We start from the raw sequence: 12,070 nt of genomic DNA, 5'->3' as shown, positions 1-12,070 counted from the left end.
TCTAATTTTTCAAGGTCTTTACAAAGACCTTAGGTCAATTTGGGTGAGTTTCACTGGTAAAAGAAAAAGAACAACCAAAACCAAAGAAACAGACTGAAACGAAACACAGATTTAAAAAGATTTTCACAGTTTCTCCTTTACGTAAATTCAGTAATTGCTTAATTATAAGTATGAGCAATGGAACACCTTCAAAATAAACAAGTCACCAGACAGGGACATGAGAGGACCTGGAGCCCCTCTGAGCCTGGCAGCAGGAGCTGCTCTGGCAGGAGGTAAATGTCTTGTCCTGCAGCAAAGGAGGAACCACATGGGAACCTTGCCAGAGGTGACCCTGGCAGCAAGCTGGCAGGCTGTCTGCTGAGATAGCAGATGATAGAGTGCCCTTCTCATTGCTAGGACTGTAACAGTTATGGGCCACTTGAGTTTCTAGAGGTTATTGCTTAGCTGGGATTTTGGGAGCAGAAATATGGGGAATTGGTTTTGCCGGAAATGTTGCTGCAGAGAACAGGGGATATAGAAGCTTTCTTTTGCTTTAAATGTGTGAATACTCCCAGTAGTACTCTTCCTATATTCTTTGGAACAAGTGCTGGGAAGGGAAAGGCTGGAAATATATAAGCAATTCTAGATTATTTTTGCAATGAGGGTTGAAAGAGTTTATGTTTAGGACCATGTTTTCTGTGTTAGATTTAAGGGCAATTTACCTAAACTACTTTCTCTGTTTCTTTGAAATGTGTTTGCTGAACTGCTGCTGAGGCAGTACCAAAGCAGAAAGAGAGGGCAGTTAGTAAACTTGTTTACTGACTTATTTTTTTCTGACTCAGACATAACAAAGTTTGTGCAACCCCTAAAAGCAGAAAAACTCTCTTGTCCTCAGTGCAAAAACCTCCAGGTTAGATCTCAGCCTCTGCATGGTAGTCTTTTATAATGTTTCTGTGCCAATGCATCAATTATTTTAAATGTAATCTGTACTAGAGCACAGATTATTGAAGACACTAAAGTTTCAGGTGAACATGTGGTACCAATAGTACATATTTGAAGGATTAGGAATTCATATTATCTGTTATGAACAGCAATGTGCAGTTTAATTTTTCTTTTCTTCTGGTTCATAGTTACCTGATAGGCTTTGCAGAGGAGTTTTAGTCTAGTCAGAAACTCCTGCCTGTTCAACCAAACCAAATCACTTGATGTCAGTGTTAGCAGAAGCACACCCAAGGTCAGCTTTCCAAGGCAGAGACTGCAATTGCAATTATCTTGTGTGCAGAGGTCACTGACACATGTAAATAATAAGTAACCATGAATGTATAAGTTGGTGTGTTTCAGTACAGAGGACCCCTGAGCAAGGTCCAGTCGTGCAGCTCGTGTACACCAAGCAGCTCAGCCATATGGGAATGGGTCAGTCGTCCTGTTGACAAGCAGGAGTGGCTGTCGCAGGCTCATCTTGCTTATGTGGCTCTGCTGCTTCCAGGGTTTCAGCTCCCACCGCCGTGGCAGAGACAGGGGCAGCTGAGGTATGTCATTAACACAGCATTGACTTATTCAGGCGCCCAAAGTATCCACGACACACCTTTCTCTGAAGTTTTTGGCACTATCTGACATGTCCTGTCTGATGGAGACTTGGATGGATGGGCACTGTCAGCTCAATGCAAAGTTTGGGTGCTTGGGTGTTCTCAGTGCTTGTTCCCATCTGTGAAGTGACAGCAGTGAGGAGCTTTGTGCTCTATAGGCTTTTGAAGAGCATCCAATCCCGTTCTAATTATTAATGTTCCCGTTAGATGGAACTTAGGGGCATTGTGTCAAATAGGCATAATTGATGGATACTGTAGCTCTTTATATTATCTGTAGTGTGTACTTATGGAAATGCTTTCAAGGTTGGCTGATGTAAAATTCAGCACACCAGCTGTATCTTTGTTTGCAGCCTGAGGTGCAGATTGTGTTGCCCTTATTTGTTCCATTTGTTGTGATTAGTCAGACACAGAATCATGCAAGAGACGGAGAGTTTTGAAGATACCAAAGTTCTTGTGCATTTTATTTTCTGTCCGACTTAGAGAAGAAAATAAGTATGGGAAGTTCTTTTGGACATATGTATCGGTCTATCAGGCCGTGAGAAGTTTTGGATATTCCATATTTTCTCTGTGCAAGAACAGGTTGGATTGGGCTTTCAGCAGCTTGGTCTAGTGGAGAGTGACCCTGCTTTATGGAAGGGGATTGGGACTAAATGGTTTTTAATATTCCTCCCAACTCAAACTGTTCTGTGATTTAATGGTTCTTTGAGTTCATCTGTGCTTTGTGCCGTAGAAAAATTAGTGTTTTGTATTGCAGGGCCTCAGCAGAGGACATATTATTTGCACTGTTTTCAGAGTCTGTCTCATTTTAGAAGATGTTTTTTAAAAATAATTATTTGTAAGTTCCATTCCTGAAATAACATGCAGGAAGAATTCCATTGCTGCTGATTTCTGCAAACATTTCACAATCAATTTAGTGCTATATAGTGTTTCAGGGCCGTTTTCAGGAGCCATCCTTCAGTGGAAAGGTGCTATTTGAGGCTCAGGTTGCCAAACTTACCATAAAGGTGTATAAGCTCCCAGTTTCTCAAACCATGTGCTGCCATCACAGGGATAGAGATTTTGAATTCCTAATAGTTCTTTAAGTGCCACATGAATTTTCTATGTGGTATTCTTTCTCAAGGTAAGAAAGGCAGAAAGCTTTATTATTGTAAATAAGCCTGGGCTTATTTACAATAATAAACATTTTATTTTATTGTAAAAATTATTTACAATAATGGACATATTGCATTTTAGATTAACAAGGCACATGAAAAGAAAAAGAAAGATAAATTAAGAGATTGGGATTTTATACAGCTTTTGAGCAGGGAAGAGGCCTAGTAAAAGGAAAAGGTGTGAGCCTGAAACAGTTAGTAGAAGGAAGCAGCATCCTGAAAACTGGGGAAAGTATTTTGAGCTGAAGTTGTTTAGGCAGGTTTTTATGGTCTGAACATGAGAGAAAGTCTGAGAAAGTCCCAAAATTATTTTGAATATATCCACGTCCACACTCTGGGAGCATTTTGAAGGCAGAGATCGTTCTTCAACTAGTTAGTGATATTCTTTAGCTGAGAAGGATGGTGAGGCTAAGGTTGCAAAGTATGAAATTAGGTAAAGGCAGCTCCTAAGCTTTTGATTTGAAGAACTTGGCTAAATTGGAAGCATATGAATAAGCTGCAGGAATTAGGCAACAAGAGGAAAATGGAAAGACTGTGCCAGTCAATTGACAAGAATATAAAATTGCTTGTGGATAGAGGGGATAATAGGTGGCACATTTGTTTAGAGAATAATGTCTCCATTTTCCATTTTGAGGTTGAGAGGTCTCTCTGATTTTGCTATCACTCATTCTGGTGGCATCCTCTTGGAATTATTCCTATTTATCATTTTTGAAATTTGATTATTCTAAAGGTGAGAGGGTATAAAATGCCATTGGTGTCTTTTTTCCTTAGCAGCAATTCATGGGTTTTTTTCCTGTGAACTCTGTGATCTTTCTTTCAGTAGACCAGCAGTTCCAGTGCTGCTCTGTTATTTGCAATAATGGAAAATACACTATTTTATTTATCTGTTTTTGGTACTGTTTTTGCCTTTCTAATTCTAGTTCAGGTAAAATTAGAACAGCTGTTGCTCATTCTACAGCCTGCCTAAAATACACAATACCCCAAAATCAAGGGAATGCAAGGAGCACATATATTGTATGATGGATTTAAGTTTGGCCTTGGAGACTGACACTTTGAACAAGAACAATATTTAATTTTTAAGTAGTGGTTCTATTATTAAAAACTGCTATCCTTTCTCTACAAATATTACTTGTAATACATTGTCAACTTACTCTATTTTATAGAATCATTTAATAGTTTGGGTTGGAAGAGACCTTAAATATCATCTAGTTCCAACCCCTCTGCCACGGGCAGGAATGCCACCCTCTAGATCATGTTTGCTTACGGCCCAATCAAACCTGGCCTTGAATGCCCCCAGGAATGGGGCATCCACAGCTTCTCTAGGCAAGCTCTACCTGTGCTTTACCGCCTTCTGGTAGAGTTTCCTCCTAACAGCTAAACTAAATCTCCCCTCTTTCAGTTTAAAACTGTTCCGCCTTGTCCTATCACTATCTACCCATGGAAGAGGTCACTCTCCATCTTTTTTATAAGCTTCCTTCAAGTACAAAAAGGCAGCAATGAGGTTTTCCCAGAGCCTTCTCTTCCCCAGCTCTCTGAGCCCATCCTCACAGGAAAGGTGCTCCAGCACTCTGAGCAGCTTCATGGCCCTCCACTGCACCTACTCCAAGAGTTTCACAGCTTTCTTAGCTTTCCAAAAATCCCTTTTAGAGCTTGCTAGCTGTCATTGATTTTATTTTGCCCATAAGATCTGAGATGAGTAAAAGGTTACTCTGCTAAATGAAGCATGAACAAAGCCAGGGTGCAAACATTATGCAATATTAGTAGAACAGGATACCAAAGCCAGTACCGTGAATCATGCTCTGTGTGTGGTTCATTTATGGCCTTTAGCCACAAACGTATGAGGAATCAAATAATATTACTCTGAATGAGTGATAATGGTGCTACCCAGCTGTAGGGCATCTTGAATGTTGTTCCTGTGCCCTTTAAACACTGCAGAAGTCTTATTGCTGCCTCTCTTCCTTGCTGCTACATTCCCTCTTGAAATCATTGACCCATGATCCCAATCTCAATTTCCTGATTAGAGCATCTTTAAAAATACATAATTATATCCTTTCTTTCCAAAATAGAGATCAAATAATCTTTGCAGTACAAAGAAAGGGTATTACATAAATAAGTGACCTGCCATGCCCCCACCTCCACCCAAAACAATCAGTGTTTAAATAACCATCACTCTGCTCTCTGTAAGATTTGGCTAGTCATCCAATTGCTGTAAAAAAATGAGTAAAGGAAAATGCTCCTACAAAAGAAATTTAAAATAGTAGCAAAGTAGCCTAAGTGCTTTATGATGTAGATGAAGAACAGGGGCAAAAGTGGGGTTTTGTCAGCTCCTTTTATCTGTGACTTGGTGAAACCTGGAAAAATAAAAGAAGAAAGGTGTAAGTGAATTGAAGCAGAAAGGAGGGAGAAAAATAGAGAAAAGCTTCCCTACTTGCAGCAGATCTCTCTGTTGTTCACACATTTCTAGTTGTGGCTCTTGTTTTGCAAGAGATCATGGAAAAGACACACAGGTGAGCTGACTGCCTGTCTCTATGGCAATCACAGAAAAACATGAGAGGGGACATAGAGGAGCCACAGCATGACAGAGGACTATGTATCTCACACAGCTAGGAATGTAATCTTGCACCAGACTGTGAGGAGTTGGGACAACTTGAAAATGTTTTAATGGACACCAAAAAATAGGGGGTTTGGGCTGGTATTCACATAAAAGAAATAAAAAAAGAAAGTCCTTAAGAATACAAAAGCCACACGGAGAATGACAAGATTCATTAAGTGTAGTTTAAGATACTGTCTGACAGTAATGAATAGTCTGTGGGTGAATGAAGAAAAGTGGATGTGAATGCACACAGAGTCCCTGAGTGCTTTTACGTTGCTCTGCTGTCAGCTGAGCAGTACTGTAAAGGACCTTGCAAAATGGTCCATATGGAGAGCGTCACTGCTAAAACCACACGTCTTAGAAATTAAATTCTTCAAGCCTGTTAGAAGTCCTGCCTGTTCTTTGGGTTGGTTATCTGGTCTCAAGTTTGTACAGCTAGCTGTGGATTTCAAGTGCCGCGTAAGATCTGTTTCAGCTTTGATTTTTGCATTTCAGCAATCTAGCTTCCCTAAGCAATGGCAAATACTCAAAACTAGTGGCAATAAGTCTGTAGTATTTTGATCCATTTCTGTTACAAAAAGCAAAAAGTTTTTAATATTTCATCTCTTGTTTCTTAACACAGAAAACAGGGAGGCTAATGCCTAGCACGCTGATTCTGAATGGACTGGCACAACCACGTCTGCTGTGCTTTCCTCTCCATTGATTATTCTGTCAATCATAGAATGATTTAGTTTGGAAAGGACCTTAAAGATCATCCAGTTCCGCCCCCTGTGCCATGGGCAGGGGCACCTTCAATTAGACGAGGTTGCTCAGAGCCCCATCCAACCTGGTCTTGAGCACTGTCAAGGATAAGGCATCCACAATTTCTCTGGGCAACCTGGTAAACATATACATATGTACAAAAGAGTTTCTCCTGCTCATTTTTTTTCACGTAAAACAGGGGGGAAAGCCAAGTACTTGGATTTCTTCAAAATATTCTGCAACTTCTCTGGGCAACCAGTCTTGTACGTTATTCTCAACTGAGACTGAGATACCAAATAAAGGCACAGCTTTGGTTGCTTATTCTGTGCTTTACACATCAGTTTCATCACTGCTGCTTTTAAGTACCTTCTGCTTGTGTGCTGAGTGCTGACAGTAGCTTGTTGGGATGTCTCAACTTTTCTGTAGTAAGAACTGACTGCAGTGTAGTGTTTTGTGTGGGAACCCTTTCTGGAATTCACACTGACTTGTGTACACAAATGCACACACATACTTCCCCTACATTCTGTTGGGTTCAAGAAAGCAAGTTCAAGGAAAGGCTTGTGCATTTCTGCATTTAAGGGTTTGTGAGTGTCCATTTATAAGAGTTTACTCAATGGGTTCTTTGGGGAGCAGTCAGTGTTGTCCCTTATACATCGGAGTTGTCACATATATGATTGCTGAGCAGGTACTGGAAAAGAATCATTGATTTTTGTGAATTGAAAAAATGACAGAGAGCAGAGGAAAGCAAGAATATAGTCTAAGGCATTTGGGAGTGATGGGGGATTGAAACTGATTTCTTCAATCATGACTTTCTGTAAGTGTTCCAGCGTTTTGCTCTTAAATGCAAGAGTGTCAAAGATTTCAGGGTTTTTTGCAGTTCTTAACAATCTTCCTTAACTTCATTAAGATATGCTTCTGTAATCCACTATTCTGAACATGAGGCATGCAGGCACCAGGTATAAAAATCAGGGTTACAGAAAAGGAGAAAGAACATAAAGTTTCAGGTATGCTGACAAGAACTGAATGCAGAAAAGGGAACTCCTACCTGAGGGAGAGATTGCTTTACTTAGAATCATAGAATCTTTATGGTTGGAAAAGACATCTAAAATCAGCACGTCCAGCTGTCCAACCATACTTGCTATCTGTAGGCTGCAAAGATTTTGTATGAAGGGAACAAAAAAAGGTGTGAGGAGTAGAAGAGCACACTTCTTCAGTCAAGAAAAGACACATTTAGATCTGTGAAGGCACTGCTACAAAAGTGTTAAAACTTTGCATTGCGAGAACTACAAGGTTTGAGGACCTATGAATTTTTTCTGGTCTGAACCAGCACCTTGCCATATTTTTTGAATACTGTCAGTCAGAGAATCACAAGAGAGAAGGCTACAGGGACCTGCTATATACAGTTTTAAGGTGAAACCCTGGTTAGTCTGTGAACACCTAATAGAAAAGAAGCTTGGAAAATTAGTGTGAGATAGTAAGATATCCACTTGTTTGTCAAATAATTGCTATAAAGTACAGCAGCACCCAAGAGAGGTCAATAGCAGTCTTCTGAAACTGTGTTTCAATTGGTCCAGCTGGTTCTTTAGAGACAAAATCTATTTTGACATCCTTCCTCTATGTCAAGCTCTTTTAAGCTGCTCAAAAAAATTATTTGTACCTTGTTTTGCCATGACTTTGAAAAAAATAAAAGAGCACCCCAAACGTTGCAGTTAGAGAAATGAGAAGCTGCAGAGCACAGGAGGTAGCAACAGAGCTCAGTGTTCCTACAGGAACAAGCTCAGTAGCTGTGCTTCCCAGTTTTAAGTACAGGAAGGCTTTGGAAAGGGAAAAAAAAGCATCATAGACTAAAAATGAAAAAGGTTTGGTTTCTGTGGATTTAGTGTCATTATTGATCATGAGCTATGACTGAAGCTTTTCCCTATCTAGGGCAGTTAGACATTTCACATGTAGATCCTCTGCTGCCTAATACAAGCAGCTCACTTTTTGGTTTCCCCACTGTGGGAATCCTAGTGTTTTTTGTCCCCACTAGTTGTTGACCTGGATTTCAGATGCCATGAGGATCAGTGAGGATTAACAGATATATACATTTTTGAGGACATCAAGAAACACATGTAATGTGATATCTTTATCAGGTTAAAAATACATTTTTCAATTTTCAAAATGATTTGTGATTATCTTTTGAGGCAAAGGAGGTTGATAACGCTGCTCATTTTATTTTAAAAAATTATAAATACTATACTACATTCTATTTATGCTGTACTAAATATAGTATATTTACATATCATGAAATTATATCTAGAATAAAACCCCTTGTTTCCAGTTATTTAAGCTGTCAAATAAAAAAGGTGTGCTGCTATCTAGCTGTATTAGCATGCAGAAAGCAATGCTGCTTCCTCTGGGAGGTTTTAATCAAGCCTCTTGTAGTGATTGAGATGCAATACTCTAAAATGAGAAAAATTGTTAACAAAATCAAAAATCTAGAGTGCCTTTCACACAAATATTCATCAGTGTATTCATCAGTATCTTATGTAATTACATAGTCAATAAATCAACATAGTGTGTAAGTGCTTCAGTCATGGTGTAAATATCTTAATGTCTGAAACATCTTCACACATGAATAATTAATACCTGTATGATTCATTTTTCATATCCACGCTTTACTTCAACATGAAAAACTAATTCTTCTCTGTCAGAGAATGTGTGTTTGATTATTGCCTTCTTTCTCTTCCCTGTGCTTCTTTTCCACCGTTAGACACACTCCATTTCTTCTCTTCTGGTTCCTCTAATGTAGTTATCTTATTTATTCATCCTGTCTGCCTTGGTTTGTGTTCCCAATGCATTTCAACAGGCACCTGGGAAATAACACTCAGGCATAAGCTGCTTGTGCTTATGCAGTTTCCCAAGTAACTGGAAAAAGAACCAGCATCTTGAAAGATTTACACATTCTCAACAGATATTTGCATTCAGTTTCCTCTCCTCAAGGCAGCCATTGCAGAAGGAATTTGTGGAAGTTGGGCTTTGCCATTTTCTGGATCAATATGAGTTAAAACCTTTGTCAAGGTACTGATGACAAACATTGTTTGAGTCTTCTTCCCATATATTTGTATATGTGAAACTTGTGTGTAGCTCCAGAAACCACTGGAAGGTTCAAGATGAAAATAATTGCTTCTCAGTGCAGGAATGGGAATAAGGAACACTGAAATTCTGCTCTGCTGCATATGCTTATTTGGCTGTTTGCAAGGCACTGCATGCATCCTGCCTTACTTACACCTTTAACCAAGTCATCTAAGACAGGAATTTCATTGTGATAAACTCCTTCTTTAGTTAGTAAGAGAAAGACAGGTAAGTTAGTAACTTTAGTTAGTAAGATAAAGACTGCTGAGGGCACTTAATCCAGCTTTAAAGCTACTTAGTGCTTGAAGCTCCAGGCAGAAATGCTGCTGGGTGGACTCTATTCTTTTAGCTCAGAATTTAAAGATCAGTTCAGGTTTGTGGAGCAGCTTATTTTGTAGTGCCTGTGAAGGTTGAGCCTTTAAAAATTCAGCCCTAGTTGTGTACAGAAATTGTTAACTCAGATTTAATTACCACTTTCAAAATTGCTGAATCTTGCCTTCAAACCCTCAGATTTCAAACTTGAAAAAAAAGAAAACCAGCAGGAATCTAAAAATTATTTGAAGTTGTGGGGCAAAAAGGAGTTCTATAATAATTAACTGACACTTTTCTGGTATTGTATGTTATTCCATCCAACTTTTTTTCCATTTCTATGTGCAGTTTACCTGCATTACACTCTAATGAGGAAGAGCACCTTCACTGAGTGTTCATCGCCCTCTCATTCAATTTCTTCTATTATTATATAGATTGTTAGTTTTGTATTCTTATACAGTTTTACTGTCTCTTCTGTGCCAGCATTACAGTTTTTGACTAATTTTTTAGATTTAAGACTGAGTGGAGTATCTTATATCTGTCCTCTCCTCCACACGTGGAAGCCCAGCTGCAGTTCTTATACAGCTTCAATCTTAGTGTCTTCTGAGACACATCACAATTGAATGTTGTCTTTGTATCCTCACAGCTGGTTCCAGTGTGTTGTGAATACCAATCTCTCCTGTTATCTGGCAGGACATTCGGTAACTTAGATCCAGCATAAGTCTTCATTTAGTCAGTTTTTTCTTACTCTGATTGTAAGCGCCTCCAAAGGTTTCTGATAGCACTTTGTTTGTCTCAGTCTTTTAATATCCTTAAAGGACATCTTCTCTTACTGCGTCTTACTGCACTGAGTTATTGATCAATGGGTATTGGTTAGTAGGAGTTCTCAGCCAGTCTCCAGAATGTACTTCACCCTGATCACTGCCTGCTTTGTTTTGGCATTTAGGAAGAAGCCTGCCGTCTTTTTGCTCTGTTGTGTCTAGCACTCGTTCTCTGGGGTAGTTTCTCACCACAGTCATCAATCATGACTGTTGATCCAACTTATTTTCCTGTTTTCTGTATTCAAAACATTGATCATTTACTATCTATGTCCTGTTGTAAGGCAGTATTTTGTCCAGTGGAAGGATGCTAAAAGAATCTTCTGAACCTCCTCACATGTATTTTCCTTTAACTTCTACTACTTCTAGGTGTCATGCCTTCTGCACTTTCACCATTTTGTCCTTCCTTTTGTGAAGGATTTCTTGTAGACCCTTTCTTTATCTTCATTTGATTATTACAGCTGCTATCTACAGACCTTCATCTTCTTTTGTGAAAATTAATTTAGCTTCCTTCTCTAACCTATTAACTTATTCATTTTTTTCAGATAATTTTCAACTTTTAAAATTAATTCTGTTTTTTCAGCATGTCTGTTTAAATTCCAGGTAATGTTTATCTTCAGTTGTTCAAGAGAATGATTCACTAACACATCCTGTTTCCCTCATCTGATCCATCTCTGATTCTGACACACTCTGAAACTTTTGGACATCCCAGATTCACAGACTTCCTCTTGATTGTATCATTTTCGGCATCAAGACCCGATTTATTGACTCCTTAAATGACGTTACTTCAGTATTTCTTAAAGTGGCATGTTATCTGGTCAGAGAAATAGAATAGCCATGGAGATTTAATGTGGGGAAAACATGAAAATGGCATAAATACCACATTGGTATAATACTGATCTTTTGTTGTCTAATTTTAACAGATTCAGTAGCAACAGCTTCTGGGCCACTGCTAGTTGAAGTTGCCAAAACTCCTGGTGCTGCTCTTGGGGTTGCACTATCTACCTCGATGTGCTGCAACAAACAGGTCATTGTCATAGACAAAATCAAATCTGCAAGTATTGCAGACAGGTGAGTGTGACAGAGGACTGACACTGCAGGTCCATGCATCCATTTTATTTCTTTTTCTGTTTGGTCTGGTTTTAAAGGAACCCTTCCCTTTTTTGAGAAAATCAACTGAATCAGGTCCTCTCAAGGTTGCATGTCTTAAAATTAGCACTTTGTCAGATGGCTGTTCCAGACTGCTGAGTCTAAGATTTCCATCCACTTTAGCTCATCCGTGTAGTATTTGGTGACATAAGCCAGCCCCCATGTAATACGTGACTGGCTGCTTGCACTGTGCAACACAGGAGTCTGGCTATTAAATGTAACACTGTGGCAGAGATCGGTATTTAAAAAAAAGAAACGTAACCCACTGGAATTCTTGAAGTAAGCCCACCATATGGAACAGCTGTCAAGGGAAGTAAATTTTGAGGCTTTGCAACCTTGGAGTGTTCTTTTAGGATGTATCACTCATGCTTGTGGCACAGTGAAATGGAACTCCTTATGTCTGGATTCTTCTACTGATATTTTAGAATACAAGTGAGGTATCAGGAAGACTGGCTTCTGTATTTTTAAACTGTTTTGCTGTAATATTTCCACTTCATTTAAACATTCAAATAAAACCATTTAAACCATTAAAATTATAGCTAGATATTTTTCCCCAGTGGTTGATCCTCTGCAACAGAGTTGCGGGATCTTTTCTGGGGCGTGTGTGTATGTGTGTGTGTATGTGTGTGT

General features: G+C 39.1%; 1 protein-coding gene across 12 annotated transcripts in view; it reads left to right on the top strand.

The window, feature by feature from the left end:
- The window catches only part of GRIP1 (glutamate receptor interacting protein 1), a 308,647-nt gene that overhangs the window by 248,721 nt on the left and 47,856 nt on the right, over positions 1 to 12,070 (top strand). For all 12 annotated transcript variants that reach the window (XM_038154124.1, XM_038154121.1, XM_038154128.1 and 9 more), the window contains one exon: positions 11,215 to 11,362. In XM_038154124.1, coding sequence (XP_038010052.1) covers positions 11,215 to 11,362 — 148 coding nt within the window. The remainder of the gene's footprint in view (positions 1 to 11,214; positions 11,363 to 12,070) is intronic.

The sequence above is a fragment of the Motacilla alba genome, chromosome 1A (assembly GCF_015832195.1).
Source record: "Motacilla alba alba isolate MOTALB_02 chromosome 1A, Motacilla_alba_V1.0_pri, whole genome shotgun sequence".
In the NCBI taxonomy this organism is placed as follows: Eukaryota; Metazoa; Chordata; class Aves; order Passeriformes; family Motacillidae; genus Motacilla; species Motacilla alba.
This window is presented reverse-complemented; position numbering and strand designations above follow the sequence as displayed.